General features: G+C 46.4%; 1 protein-coding gene across 1 annotated transcript in view; it reads right to left on the minus strand.

Annotated features, from left to right (window-relative positions):
* Positions 1–15,219, minus strand: part of Ccdc180 (coiled-coil domain containing 180) — a 52,580-nt gene that overhangs the window by 26,468 nt on the left and 10,893 nt on the right. The window contains exons 5-18 of the mRNA XM_013023250.1: positions 13,605–13,693; positions 11,901–12,010; positions 10,880–11,008; positions 10,686–10,796; positions 10,468–10,563; positions 9,615–9,778; positions 8,491–8,610; positions 7,604–7,683; positions 6,391–6,479; positions 5,619–5,741; positions 4,360–4,533; positions 3,081–3,196; positions 1,900–2,026; positions 93–132 (exon numbers count right to left, since the gene is read on the minus strand). Of these exons, the coding sequence (XP_012878704.1) occupies positions 93–132; positions 1,900–2,026; positions 3,081–3,196; positions 4,360–4,533; positions 5,619–5,741; positions 6,391–6,479; positions 7,604–7,683; positions 8,491–8,610; positions 9,615–9,778; positions 10,468–10,563; positions 10,686–10,796; positions 10,880–11,008; positions 11,901–12,010; positions 13,605–13,693 (1,568 nt within the window). The remainder of the gene's footprint in view (positions 1–92; positions 133–1,899; positions 2,027–3,080; positions 3,197–4,359; positions 4,534–5,618; positions 5,742–6,390; positions 6,480–7,603; positions 7,684–8,490; positions 8,611–9,614; positions 9,779–10,467; positions 10,564–10,685; positions 10,797–10,879; positions 11,009–11,900; positions 12,011–13,604; positions 13,694–15,219) is intronic.

Here is a 15,219-nt window from a genome sequence, read left to right on the forward strand (position 1 = left end):
GCAATGGCCAGGATGGCCTGGAACGAGCCCTAAACACAGATACCCAAGGGTGATAAAGCCAGAGACTCTGACTTCAATTGCCAAGGAGTTACCTGGTCTCCTGAATGTGAAAATGACTTCTCCATTCAAGTTCTACAAAGAAAAATTATGAGTTACTGAAAGAGCAGTACTGATTTTCTCACTTGTCTTTTTTTTTTCTTTTGGTCTGGTAGTGGGGCCTGAACTCTGGGCCTGGGCACTGTCCCTCAGCTCTTCAGCTCAAGACTAGCGCTCTACCACTTGAGCCACAGCCCCACTTCTGGCTTTTTTCTTTTTGCTTATGTGGTGCTGAGGAATCGAACTGAGGGCCTCGAGCATGCAAGGCAAGTGCTCTACCACTGAGCCACCTTCCCAGCCCCTTCTCACTTGTCTTTTAAGTAAAATAAGACCCTTCCCTCCTTTCCCCTCCATTCCCTCCAATATCTGATTTGGGCCATGGCCAGCTCCATTCACTGGGGGCAATCAGAGTGTTATCATGCCAGGAAACTAATTTCCCCAAATACCAAGCAGACTAGTAACCCCATTACAGCATCCACTAGGCAGTAATGGATTAAAAGTTCATTTGTGGCTGGTGGCTCACACTTGTAATCCTAGTTACTCAGGAGGCTGAGGTCTGAGGATTGAGGTTTAAAGCCAGCTCAGGCAGGAAAGACTGTGAGACTCTTATATCCAATCAATCACAGAAATAGCCAGAAATGGCACTGTGGCTCAAAGTGGTAGAAGTACTAGCCCTGAGCACAAAAGCTCAAACACAGTGCCCATACACTGAGTTCAAGCCTCACAACCAACAACCACAACAAAAACAAACAAAAACACTAATTTGGAGACATTCTTGGTAGTGATTTAGAGAAAGAGGAAGAAAAATATAGGTTGAGGGACCTTCATTAAGTCCCTTAAACTCTATGAGCTACAACATCTTCCCTCTGTGCAATGGGAATAACAACACTGTGCACAGCTTTCAACCAGAATGATCTCAGAGGGCAGCCAAGGTGCTTGCCCTCCTGTATTCCTATAGTCTAATTCTTAATCTCAATGCAGGTGTCCTGGGGAGCATGTATTAGCAAATTGAACTGGGATCCCCTCTGAGTGGACATATTCTCAGGGATGGAGCTGTGTAGTACTTATGTGTAGGAAACAAATGGCCAAGTTCAGGGTCAGGAAGGATGGATTTGTAGGCAAAAAGCCCTACTGGAAGAATTCATATGCTTACCCAGAGAGCATTTACTATGTCTGAATTCTATGGGCCACTTTATGCTTAAAGGCCATTGAAATTGCGTAGGGTGTTCTGATATTTGGTAGCAACCAAGAATAAGTAAATTTAGAGACTAGAGAGGTGGCAGGGAAGGTAAAACGAAAGCTCAAGTAGAATGGGAAGGATAATTCTTGTTTCTGCTAGTAGACCAGGAGTGTGGGCAGGTATGGGGATGTATGGAGACAGACTGGGGACATGAACAGGAAGAGAGATGAGCTTTCTGAGCCAAGCAGAGACAAAGTGAGAAGCACAGTGCATGTGGCTTCTGTGGTCTCCTAGAAAGAAGGGTGGTCTAGATTTGCTATGGTTGCATATTTGGTGAGGGACATTGGAGTAGAGAATGTTTAAGCAGTCAGAATTAGGCGACAGTGGTAGGTATGATAACTAGAATCCAAAGTATCACAGGAATAGTCTCTCATAAGTCCATTTAACTCTTTCAAAGTGAGAAAAGCTAGTTGGTGTTTTTTTTTAGCCTCTTTCTCCTTGATGGATTTTGTACTCAGCAATGTCAGGAGTGGTTTCCAAAAGTTGAGACACGTTAGATGGGAAGCCATCCTCTCCCCTTTGCTGCTTCATGAGTAGCTGGAGGTATCCCATCCTCTCCCTACCTGTTCAAAGACTTCACGAACGAAGAAATGTCGGCTGAGGTTGGCGCTGTAGTTGTTGAGTTCTTTCAGAAGGATCACTGGGTACTCCATTACCTCCTTGGCCAGGAGGACATGAAAACTCTCAAATCTTGGAGAGGGGGGGGGAGGGAGGGAGTTGAGACCACTGTTTAAGGAAGGCTCAGCTGAGTGTAAAAGAATCCAACAAGGAACTCTGACTGTGATCCCAAGGAAATAGGCTACCCTTTGACAACAAGTGGTACTGGGAGGGTGTCCCTTTCAAAGAAACAATCCTAGGTTTATTTGACTGTTTTTGTGATCATATGAGAAGTACCTGCTCTCTATGAAAAATCCAGAAAGCACACAAGATTTTTTTTTTTGGCTTGGAATTTGAATTCCCTCTTTGTCTACCCTTCTAAGCTTGTCTCTAAACTTTACCTCCATCATCCCATCAAACCCTCAAATATCTCAAGGCCCAAGATTTTTATTTGCTTCTCCAACAAGGAGACCAAGGTTTCAGGGGTCACTTACTTGCCCAAAGTTATACTTCTGGTTCTAAGTATTGCAATCAATTTGTAGAGCAATTCCATTTCTGTGAATGATCCTTACAGAATTACTTGTACAGAGTCAAGTACAAAGAAGTTCACAGAGAACTACTGTATTAAGAAAGTGGAACCAATTGAAAAAAAGCTAATTAATGGGGAAATGGTTAAAAATTATGTAATCTATATTTATAAATTTTATATGGTTACTTATTGAAATATATCTGTAAGTTCTGGAACAAATTGTATGCTATTTGTATGTATATACAAGTATGTACACATATATCTATAAAAAGGATTAACTGGGGAGGAATAAAAGGTAAAATCTCTGTATTTGTAGTGGTTTTCTCCCCTTTAGCAAACAGCATACATGTTTAAATAGTTAAAATGGGAACCCAAGTTTTTAACCTTTCAATCCACATTGCTGTGAAATTTTTTCCACAAACTTTCCAAAATTCTCCCTGGAAAGTTTTGTGTCAGCTCAAGCAGAGTTGCACAGCACCATTATATTCTCCAGTATTGGAGGGATAGTTTTTATCTTAAGCTTACTTAGGATTACCCTGGGGACCTTATACAGATGAGGCTGCCAGTAACCTTGCATGTGAATCCGGACCATCTCTTGCTGAGGTCTGATCAGCCTACCTGCATTGTATGTTCTTCAGAAAATGTTTGGCCTTTTCCAGGTGTATTCTCAGTGCTTCTTCATGGCTTTGCTGCCTCAGTTGATCTAAGAGCTTATCAAGTTGGGCTTCCAGGCCCTTGATGCACACCCAGAAAACAAGAAGAAGATGATATGAGTTCCTAGATCTCTTACAGTATGAGCAACATACAGAGCCCCTGCCACTGAGGCAGGCCTGGGACTTCCTGAAATGCACACCAAATCTGTCATTGCTCCCTCTCTGCAGTACAGGCTCTGGGTCTTCTCTGTTTCTGTAAAAGTCTTTCCTGTCTATTTTATTAACAGAGCTCATTTGGAACTTTTCATGGACATGTCTCTCATGCCCTCCTTATACTTTACAGTTCAGGCCTGTGCTACACATTCCTGAGGCACCGGCTCTCTTAACTCTCTGAGCGTTCAGACTGTGGTGGGCATTACTGTCAATGCTGGAGCTCCAGCTACCAGCACTGAAGCCTCCCACCAGCACAGGCTGCACCCTATAATTTGGAGGAGCCTTGCCTGCTGTGTTTGGGTCAATCCAGTTTCTCTTGAAAAACCACTCCTGAAAAGTTACATTTCAGTCTTTAATTAGTCCTTACTTCCCAAAGAGGCCTGCTTCCTACTTGAGCAATGGGAACTTAACTCCCTTACATGGCTAATATACCTCACCGGTCAAAACATTTGTATTTCCTGTGAGGCTGGTCACACAACTCTCCTTTCCTTTGAACACTAGGAACAAAAGCCATTCTCTATGTACAGTAGTAAACTGTGATTAATGAAACTGATCTGTTCAACTCCTTATTTTAACCACCTAGAATACTTGCCATTTAGTCTGTGTGCTGCCTGTCTGTTTGTCTTTCTATGTGTACTCACAGACAGGTTTGGTTTCAAAACACAGGTACATGACTGGGTATAGTGGTGTGAGCCTTGTTAGAAGGCTGAGGGCAGCCTGAGTAATAAAGCCAGTTCCTGGTCTAGTAGCCTGAGTTACAGGGTACTGTTTTATCTGAAAGCAAAAAACAAAAATAAGAAAAAACCTACAGTTGTGACCTAGCTCAACATTTCTGCTACTCCCATGATGAAGGCAAGTCTCAGTTTTCCATCTGTACAGGTTTTATAACTTAAAAGAATTTACATTTGGATATGGGATTGATTTGGGGAATTTGGTTTGTTGACACCTGAATGCTGGGCTGGGCTGGGAAGCCTGCAACCGGAGTGTTATCCACCCTCATCCCTCCTGGACTTTGCCTGGGGCTGGGGCACCTGGCTCTCCAGCCTATTTTTCTGTCGCAGATTCTCTATCCTCTTCTCGAGTTCCATCTCTTGCACCTGCAGCATGCTCTGGTGTGTCTCCCACAGCTTTGTGGCCTCCTTGAAGTACCTGAAAACTTCAAAGCTCTGCCACTCCGTCTGCTTGGCCAGGGTCTCGAAGGAGCTCTGTAACCCAGAAAAGGGGCTTTGAGTGCTGACTAGCCTAGGCCAACAGGAGGGTCCAACCCTAGGATAGAGGTTACTGCCTGGGCACCATCCCTCCAAGTCAGCCCCACATTGGGCTTCTGGCCCTCCCTCCACAGCACTGCATATTATACTCATCTTGGTCTGAACATCAGGACACTTTTTACTAGAGATTGCATCAGGGCCCCAAACCCACCTGCGGTTAAATCTTCATGTACCCCCTACCTTTTTAAAATCATACCGTCTGATGCTTGGTCAGGTACTGGTAAAACTATAGATTTCAGACTAAATTTGGCCACCTGGTGTGTGTGTGTATGTGTGTGTGTGTGTGTGTGTGTGTGTGTGTGTGTGTGTGTACGCGTGCTGGTCCTAGGTCTTGAACTTAGGGCCTGAACACTGTCTCTGAGCTTTTTTTGCTCAAGGGTAGCACGCTAAAATTTGAGCCACAGTTCCACTCCTGTGATTATTAGTGATAAACAGTCTCATAGTCTCATGGACTTTTTGGCCTGGGCTGGCTTCAAACTACCATCCTCTGATTTAGCTATGGTTATCGGTATGAGCCATTGGCATCTGGCTCCACCTGTTTTTGTTTGGACCTTTTTCATATGAAAATAATAATTCCAGTCTCCCTCAATAAAATTACTGGAACATAGCCACACCCTTCATTTCTGCACTGTCTTGGTCTATGGAACTGACAAGCCTGGTGGCTAATACAGTGAAGATGGCCATTCTCTGGCCACAGAATAATGAGGGCTGATTCAGGCTCAGGATTATGAAGCTCTTGGGCTGAGCTTCGTGCTCCTCCATGTCCTCAGCACCAGGCCAATGAAAACTCAGGTACACTCAGAGACTGAGTTCCTTTTCCTGGAGTCTGGGTAGCTCTGGTGTTTTTGAGCATTGGCCACATAGGAGGCCTGCTCTTGGAGGAGCTGGTGAGGGCTAAAGAGTGGACATATGAGGGACATGCAAGCTGGAGGAGCCCAGAAAGAAACCCTCCAGTTTCGCTCCAGTCCAGCACCCCAGAGTAATGCTTTCCACCTCCAGGGTGTCACCAAACATGCACGCACATCCAGAAGCTCCAGCTCCTTCTCCACCTTCCTCTGCAGCACCCCCACCATCTGGAAGAAGGTCGGGTTCACCAGGTTCTCTGCTTCCTCCTCGCTGAAGGCCTTCCAGTCCAGCAGCTGCTTCTTTGGGGAGAGCAAGGCCAGGCCTGGCTTAGGGCTAGGAGCATGACCACCTAAAGTCACCTCAAAGCCAGTGGCAGTGCAAAGCTGGCTGATGGATGATCCAGGAACATGAGAGGACTCTTGGGGCTCAGGCATGCTTCAAAATGACCAGATTTTCATCCAGACACTTTTACTAACAAGGCAGACAAGGGACAGATTGGCTATATTATCCCCCTGCTCTAAAAAACCTGTCCCTATCCTGGAAGGTTCTGGGAGGGAACTGTCTCATCCTGCCACAGAGTTGGCAGGTAAGGCAGAGAGAACAGTGGTACTGGATGTAAGGGATGACACTATATATGAAAAAGGTGTCCTATAACCTCCCTTAGTGAATAAAGGCCAGTGTTATATGGGACAGTCAAGGGTGAAGTATAGCAGCCAGAGATTACACAACTCCATCTCCCACAGGCTACCTGGAGGAAGTCATGCTGTACTAAACCCCTGAAGGTGACAAGAGAGCTGAGAAAGGACAGGTAAAGGGCTCCAGAATGCCCATAGCCCTGTGAGTTCCAGGGCCTGGAAATAAGGAAGAAAAGCTTATAAGCTGAAGGGCACAGGAGAGGGCCACAGCACCTCATTTTCTCTTCCCTGGACTGTAGGGAGGAGTGCTCACCTTGCATTCCTGCACATGTGCCAGGCACTCCTGCCACGTCGTCTCATACAGAAAGCGGAGCCTCATCATGGACTCTATGTGATAGGTGTCTGCAAGGGTAGAAAATAAAACAGATTAGCTATCCTTCCAGGAGGAGGGGGAGAGTGAGAGAGAGCTGAGTCCCCCTAAGCACAGCGCCCTCCTGGTGAAGGTCGGACAGGTGGATTGGCAGGGGCTGGCCTCTCCTTCCTCACTGAGGTCTAGGCACCCCAAGATAAAGACCTCATAGTGGTTTATACCTGTAATCCTACCTACTCAGGAAGCTGAGATCCGAGGATCAGGGTTCAAAGCCAGACTGGGCAGAAAAGTCCATGAGACTCACATCTCCAATTAACCACAAAAGCTGGAAGTAGAGCAGTGGCTCAAATAATAGGGCAACCAGCCTTGAGTGAAAAAGCCAAGCAGAGCAGAGGCTCTGAGTTCAAACCTCAATATTGGGACACACACACACACACACACACACACACACACACACACACACTTTATGGGAGGAACTTGTCTCTGTTCTGAATGGTTCTGATTTGGGAGTACTTCTAAGTCATCTCACACTATAGCAGGACCTGACTGCATTGCTGTGAGCCTCAAAAGAAACTATACACTGCTGTGTATAGTGGTGTCCTAGGAAAACTTACAAACAAGGCAGCTGGCCATGGCCCAATAGTGCGATAATCCTTGTTATAGAGCATTTAAAATTTGTGACTAATCATTCTCAGTGTTAGGCCTTGACCTTCAACTGGACACCAATCCCAGAGATAGGGGTCATTGTGATTCCTGCATCCTGATCCTACAGAGGACAAGAGAGATACCCTGACTTCCCAAAGGACAGAGTGGGGATGGAGCAAGGCTAGGTGTTAAACCCATGTTTCTGACTAGAAGGCCTTGGCCTCTCAGATATAGCTCCAGTGCCACCATCCTCATCATCCTTGGAGGTATTCAAAGGAGATACCTCTCAGTCTCCATGCTGGGGTCAAGGATCTCTGTGTGGTTGGCCTGGCTGTGGGCTGGGCAGTGAGTAGGGGGCTCTAAGAGGAGAGAAAGTTGCTTCATGTCTTCCCAGAGTTCACTCTCCCCTTCACCCACTTCTGCTCTGATAAATGGCCGAGGCCCTAAGCTCTGACATGCTATTACTTGAAATTCTAGAGAGATCTGATTGAAGACCACAATTTGGGCTTACCTAGCTTCTTGTTCATGGAGTTGAGAGACGAATGCCACTCGGTGAGCTGGTCTTTGTTAAAGTTGGGGGGCAGGAGGTCACTAGGGAAAAAAAATGACAAGTTACCACACATGCACAAAACATTCACTGGGCAGTATCTGGAAGAAATATATTCTGAGTTAAATAGTGGAAAGGCTTTTGGGGAATCTCCTGGTAGCTGAAACATATCTTTCAAAAAGCTCTTGGGGTAAGGAGATGCAGGAGGGAGATAGTAGGGGCTTGAACTCAGGCCTGGGCATCATCTGTCCCTAAGCTTTCTCACTCACTCATGAGTCCCTGAGCTTTCTCACTCATGAGCCACAACTCAACTTCTGGCTTTTTGGTGGTTAATTTCAGATAACAGTTTCATGGACTTTTCTGCCAGGCCTGGCTTTGAACCTTGATCCTCAGATCTCAGCCTCCTAAGTAGCTAGGATGACAGGTGTGAGCCACCAAGTGGCCAGCACATTAAGACCTTTTGATCTTAATATTTAACAAGTTTGCTGCTTAGAAAACAAATGTGATTTTCTAAAGAAGCTAACAGGTCCCCATTTGATGGCAGCTGCCCTGACAATGATCTCCTGGTGTTCAGTGCCAGGCCCTTGTGATCTCGGAGGAGAGGATCTTGGCCCTCTGGCCAATGCCTCCTGTTGAGCTCTTTAGAATGCTACCCTGAGCTTCCTTCTATACCCAATAGATGCTATTTCTAGCCATCAGGGCCAGTTCTAGGAAGCTGGCTCCTCACCAGAGCCCCAGTAGGGAGATGGCTCATCTGGATGATACTTCAGAGGAAAGACTAGATCCCATATCTCCTCCCCACTGGAACTCTAAAGGCACTAATCCAAGTTGGCATCCCTTTGTGCCCATACCATATGGTGTAGAGATGCTCCAACCGCTTTTGCTTCAGTTCACGCTGGGTCGTCAGCATTGCCTGTAGTTCTTCTTGCACTGCTGGGGGATTCTGGACACACTCACTGGCCATGAACTCACTGCATGGCCAGACACATTGGCACCATAGAAAGGAAAGGAGAGGAGGGCTGGTCAAGAGGGGAAGGGACTCATATGAAGAACAAATCAGAGTGGCATTACACAGAGTGGCATTACATTACACAAGCTCCTATGCAACCTGAGTCCCCCCTCTAGGGCACTGAGCGCAGGAAGGAAGTGGAGGGAAGGAGAGAGGAACCACCACGAACAGCCCAGGAGTAAGCTCAGTTCCACTGGGATCCCAAGTGAGAGCTGCCTGCTCTGTGACCCTGGCCTTGGGCAAGTCTTTCCCCACTCTGAGCCTCTTCTGTAAAATGGAGTCTTGTGAGAGGAGTCTTCCATCCACGAGGTGATACAAGCTAAGCTCTTGACCTCGTGCCCAGCTCGTGGAAAATAAACGCCCAGGAAAAGCAACATTCACAGCAGCCTCCCAGGTCAGCTGCAGCTGGTCATCTTCTATACAGTACATTTTAGGGTCATCACTAAAACTCTTACACAAGTCCATGAGGATGCCTGTTTTTATAGGAAGAAACAGGTTGTGAATGTCCAAACACTTGATTGAGGTCAGGTGGAAAGGCCAGATACAGTTACACCACTTTTTTTTTCTTTCCCCGCATCTAAAACAATACTTGGCTGTGGAAAGCATACAGATATGTTTTCTGACAATTTGTACTGAGTTCAGAGAACACTCGTGAAATAATGCTCATTGAGAAAATAAGAAGTGAAATGCAATTGTGATATATGGGCTGAAAAGGCCTGGGAGAGAACATAATCAAGTATTAGCTGTGCTTCTTGCTGTGAGGAGGAAGTCATAGTGATCTTTAAGCTTCCCCCCCACCCCCAGAAACCTTTATTAAGTTAAAAAAGAAAAGAAGCACAGAAAAACAGCTACAATGTTAAGTAATGATGCAAAGGGTAGGAGGAAGCTACCCTTGGCCCCGCTAGCCCCAGTGAGCTGTGGGTGAGCTATGGGTGGGGAATTGGGGGGTGAGGCAGTACCGCTGACCTGAAGCTATGTAGCACAGAGTCTTTCTTGAGAGTCTTCCAGGCATCTACCAGGCCCCGCCAGCGGTAGCAGCTGTTGAGCTCCTGTTGCAGTGTAGCTTCCATCAAGTTGGCAGACAGCTGGGCGATGGCCCTCTGGTTGCCCAGCAAGGCATGATTCATGATCTGTGGTCACAGAAGAGTACAGTTGTAGATGGGGCATGCTCTCTCTGGTCAGAGCCAGGCTCAGATAGATAGGCAATGAAAGGCCAGGGCTGAGTGGAGTGGTGATGGAATTTGAAGAATACTGAGCCCCACTCCCAACTATAAACTCCACCCCAACTCCAAAAGTGCATCAGGTCATTTGATATAGAAGGTGGAGAAAAATCCCAACTACTCAGGAGACCAAGAGATCAAGAGGATTGGGATGTGAGGCCAGTCTGGGGAAAACACTAGCAAGAAAACAGTCATGAAAAATATCTACAATCCCAGCAATGTGGGGAGCCATATATAGGAGGATGGAGGTACAAGGCCGGCCATAGGCAAAAATGCAAGATCATACTGTCCCCTCCTTACTTAAGTGTCTACTATACTGCAGTCTGGGAGTGGGATAGAGTAAGTGCTCAGTAAAATCACAATGGATCCACATCAGATGTGACTGCAGGGAAGTGTGCTATGTAGACTTTACAACAACTTCAATTCGAAACACAATCACAAAGACTTGACTGCCAACTTAAGAGCCCCAACTGCATTACTTAAACATGGCAAAGATAAACCACTACCCTTCTCCACAATCTCTGAGACACCAGGTTTCCAGCACCCTTGGGTATTGTTCCTTTTCCTGCAGGTTGTCCCTGCCCAGGAAAGCCACTCACCATGGCTTCTTTATCCATCAACCTGTACACATCAGGCTGCATCAGGTAGGATGTTTTCCGCATGATATCCACATATTTTGTCAACACGTTCTTTAACTGGAGAAGACAAAGTGTCACAGTTAGAGGATTTCATTTCCTGGAGCAATCAAAGGGAACAAGGATATCCAACAAACCCACAGGCAAAAGCCACCAAGGAGCTCCATGTAGGGCCTATTTACCTTACTGGCTCTTGAGGCCTCCAGCGAGAGCAGTGTTTCATCCATCTCCTTAATCTCCTTCTTCTGGAGCAGAAACGTCTCAATCACCTTATCCCACAGCTCCAGCAGGGTCTGTGCAGAGGAACCAGGTCAACCTGGAAACTGGGACCAGGGTAGGGGATCATGTGCAAGCCTCAACATGAGGGAAACCTTACATCGATAGAATAGTCCTCAAGATTGACGTCACCTTCGATCTTGTTGAAGAGTTGGTCAATTTCTTCCTCAGACTCAGAGATTTTTTTTGATAAAAGTCGCCCTGTCTCCAAGATGAGAGGTTCCATTTCCTGCAATAATAGGCCTGGAGGATGAGGGCTGTGGCATCAACACCTCAGGTAGGAAAGGGCTTCTTGTAATGGGAAGGTACCAGGCCCAGTCCTGTCTCAAAAATGATCATCAGGACTGCTGATGAACTCCTATCCAGAGAGCTCTGCCAGCTGGTGAAGAGTAGCCAGGGAAAGAGGCCCTGACATCAGGCTTGGCCAGGGGTTGGCATTCAACAACTAGGAGTCAAAGAAGTGGCCAAATGAAAAGAATGCAAGGTTTGCTTCCTATAAGGAAAAGGAGGCTCAAGTAGCACTGAAGCCAAGGAGCATGTGGGTGGATGTAAGGCTGGCATCTAGATGAGATGTTCTAAGGGCACGACTGGGGAGGATGTTCTTGGTGTAAGGTTCATAGTAGAGAACAGGAGTCAAGGGAGACAAAAAGAAGTCGAAATCTGGACCTCAGAGAGAGCTGGAAGGGCAAAGACTAGTTCCATTCTAGGTATGTGCAGTGAGAATACAGATGAGTTGTGGAACAGGAACAATATTAGGAAGAGCGTCAGGTCCCAGTAGTGATGGGCCATAAACTGAGGCACATCCATGGACTCTTCATCAGCAGGGCTAGCAGGAAGTCAAGGGCAGAGCTTTGGTGTCACCTACAGAATACTTCCAACTTGGCTTCCAAGTTAGACAAGACTCTAAGGCCTCCCTGCAAAATGGAGTAACAACTATTGACTTTTGGGCTTTTACAAGAATTAGGGGAGACGTGCTTCCAACAAACCAGTCAAACATGGCTATTATGATTCCACCTACATCTATGTCTTGGTGAGCCACTGAGAGGAGGAAGGAAGCTAGGGGCAATGAGAAAACTGCCTCTTCTCTGGAGCCAAGCAAGAAGAACCAAGAGGAGTCTCACCATGCCTATATTGGCAACTTCTTCCTCAAATCCGGCCAGAGCATTCTCATGCTTCCTCCTCTTGGCCTCTTCTTGTTCTTGAAGGACAGCAATGTTTGCCCTTGCAGGAACTGTGGAAGAACAACAAAGGTGATGAGGCTTAGGGAGAAAGAATCCCTGGAAGGATTTTGCACACACGGAGCAACTACGTACTGAGCTTGGGTACAGAAACTAGACCCAAATCCGGGCCAACAGGAGTAGGAGCTTAAGGAAAGGAAAGAAAGATGAAAATGATCTGTGAGTGCTGTAGAGAGCAAGGCCGCAGGCATGCAGTGCTTGTTGAGGTACTAGGCATGCTGCTCAGTTGTAGAGCATTTGCCCTGGATTTAATCCTCTATATAGCAGAACAATCAATTAAAATGGGGAAAAGCTCCTAAGTATAATATGTAACGTATAATATATTATAAAGTATTATATTTAATATATTATATATAATAATTTTTGTGCCGGTACTGGGGCTTAAACTCAGGGCCACGGTACTGTCCTTTAGCTTTTTCACTCAACGCTAGCACTCTACCACCTGAGCCACTTACCACCTTTAGCTTTTTGCAGATTAACTGGAGTTAAGAGTCTCACAGATTTTCTTGTCTAGGCTGGCATTGAACCTTGATCCTCAGATCTGTCTCCGGAATAGCTAGGATTATAGCCAGGGGCTACCAGTGCCCAGTTACATTAGTATTTTTTTTAAATAGTTTAAAGGCTCAAATACATATACATGTGCTTTTCCAACTATAATAGTGTTATTATGTCCTGAGAAAACCATTGTAAATTGGAGATATTATAAGGCAAAAATACATTGAATACACTTGATCTACCAAACACCACAATTTAGGCTAACATAATAAATATGCTCAGAATGCTTACCTTAGTCTACTGTGGGCAAAATCATCTAACATAAAGGCTATTTTATGATAAAATGCTAAATATCCCATGCAAGCTGAGGAAAGCTCGACTTAAAACGAGAAACAGGATGATTGGATGCCCCTGCTTTTGTACTATAGAGAAGTTGAAATACTGTAATCAGAACCATCAGCAATCAGGAAGGGACTGTTGCGGAGATAAGAGCTCCACACTAGAAAGCACCTAGCACACACTGTTCACACCCTACTTCTTTTCAGGCTGATGCCAAAAGGCAAATGTTCTAAGGAGGAGGCTCAGGAACAAGGGTTTAAGCCAGTGGTTGAGCAGGGTATGTAGACCCTTCACCCTTAGCCCCTTAGGCTCTGCTCAGCCCCGCATCCACCTGGGAAGCTGGATACCTCATGGGACAGCAGGTTTGGAAGCTCTCTGGGGAGAAGGTGGGTGCTATTATAGAAGAGTACTTGAACTTTCTGCATCATCTCCCTTTGTTCTGCTACAGTGGAAAAGGGCCGCCATATTGGGATAAAGTCACACTCAAAAAGGAAGTAGGAAGAAAACATAATATGAGAAATGTCACCTAAAATCATGTAGAACAAGTAAATGTTAATCCCAGGAAGTGACCACTCTGTAGACAGCCTCTGGCTCTCCTGACTCTCTTTCCAGAGTAAATGTTCAGGGAGAGCATGGAGAATGAGCACAGGACCCCATCTGACTGTCAGGGCTGTTTCAGAGGAGACTCTACTGCTCAGGGGTTCTGCTGTCCAGGGCAGGCCTGCCCTTGGAGCTGAATGGAGGGAGGCTCACCAATGTTGGACATGAGGCCCCGCACTTCTCGAGCAGCAATAGTGTTCTCACTCTCTTGTGCTTTTTCCTTCCTGGCTATTTCCTTTTCCCTAAGAAACAAGCAGAGAAGAGTAAGCCCTGAATCTCCAGCCTCATCCAGGACAGCCTATGCAGTGGGTATAATCCAGGCCTGCCTTGATTCCAGAAAGTCTAGAGGAAGTATCCAGGTTCCCAATAAATGCTGCCCGGAGCATCTCCAGTCAGCGGACACTGCTTGTCCCTGGATAGGACCCAGTTGGGTCCTTGTTCTGAGGTACCAGCCATTAATCCCTTCCCAGGTAAAAGAGGGTAATGGGCCTTAGACATTGTTCACACAGGCAACTAAGGATCAAAGGGGGATTGACCAGCCCCACAAGCTCGGCATATGTTTGCATTTGCAGCCAGAGTAACCCTAATTTCCAAGAGAGGCCACTGTCCACGTGCCCCTGGCAGAGCTTAGACACCAAGAGTTGTACAGCTTGGGTCTGGGTAGAGGGAGCAGGGATCCCAGGGCAAACTGTCTCAGAAGGGAAGATGGAAGAAGAATTGGGAGATTGGAGAAGGTGTTCATGTGTGTGTGTGTGGGGGGGGTGAGCATAAAATAAGCTTTGGAATAACATCAATGTCCACTAAACCTTTCCCCTGAAGTTCCCTGTGACCACTTCTGTTCCTCAAGGCTCTATGCGACTAGTGGTTTCCAGCCATCTTCTCAAAAGTCCCCACTGAGGTCTAACAGGGAGGACTCTGCAGGGCCTGGCTATAGCTGCTGGGGTCCAGGTAACCCTGCAGAAGTGTTCTAGGACTTGTTACTCCAAGTGCCCCTGGCCTAAAGCAGCCCCATAGGAGAACATGGGACTGTTGTCACCTCTGTCTTCTTACCCACTTGCCTCAGACCTGGGGACTTGGCTTACACTAGTGGTAATCTACCTCCTACAATGGACTGTTCTCTGCCTGCATAGTGACCCTGCCAGGGTGCATCAGCCCACACACAAATGAGGTGGCCTTGGAAGGAATGGCAGAGATCATCTGCCCCAAGAATGGCAGCGAGAGAGTGAATGTGGCACTGGTTTACTCACCTACGCCGACTGTGATCAACCCCTGTTCCAAGTATCTTCATACTTTCTTGAAAATTTAAGTGGAAAGGATAGTGCATCTTTCCCTAATGTCAACATTTTTACTGTACCCACTCTGTGGCTTTAGGAGCACCGGTTTTAAGGGAAAAATGTTAGTGAAAAGCGCAGAAACCAGTGACTTTCGTGGCTGTGGAATTTCCATGGGGAAAGTAGAGAGTGGAACTCACGTGGATCATCTTCTGTACCTGAGAGCCCTCCCCTCTCCCAGGCACATTCTGCGATCAGGAGTGAAGCTGTGTTCCGGGGGCTTTCAGAGGGTCATTGGAGAGGTGCGGAGGGAAGGGGAAGGAAGGGCAAGAACATGGGGCGTATGTTTCACAACCTGAACCTCAGAACTGTGATCCTCCAAGTAGAATGCTACTTGATAAAAAGAAAAAAAATGTCTAATGGCTTCTCAGGGATTTTGTTTTCTGTGCACATTTAAGCCATAGTGACAGTGACATTTTGAGCACTCAGGTTTCAGT

This window comes from Dipodomys ordii, unplaced genomic scaffold (genome assembly GCF_000151885.1).
Source record: "Dipodomys ordii isolate 6190 unplaced genomic scaffold, Dord_2.0 Scaffold67, whole genome shotgun sequence".
NCBI classification, from domain to species: domain Eukaryota; kingdom Metazoa; phylum Chordata; class Mammalia; order Rodentia; family Heteromyidae; genus Dipodomys; species Dipodomys ordii.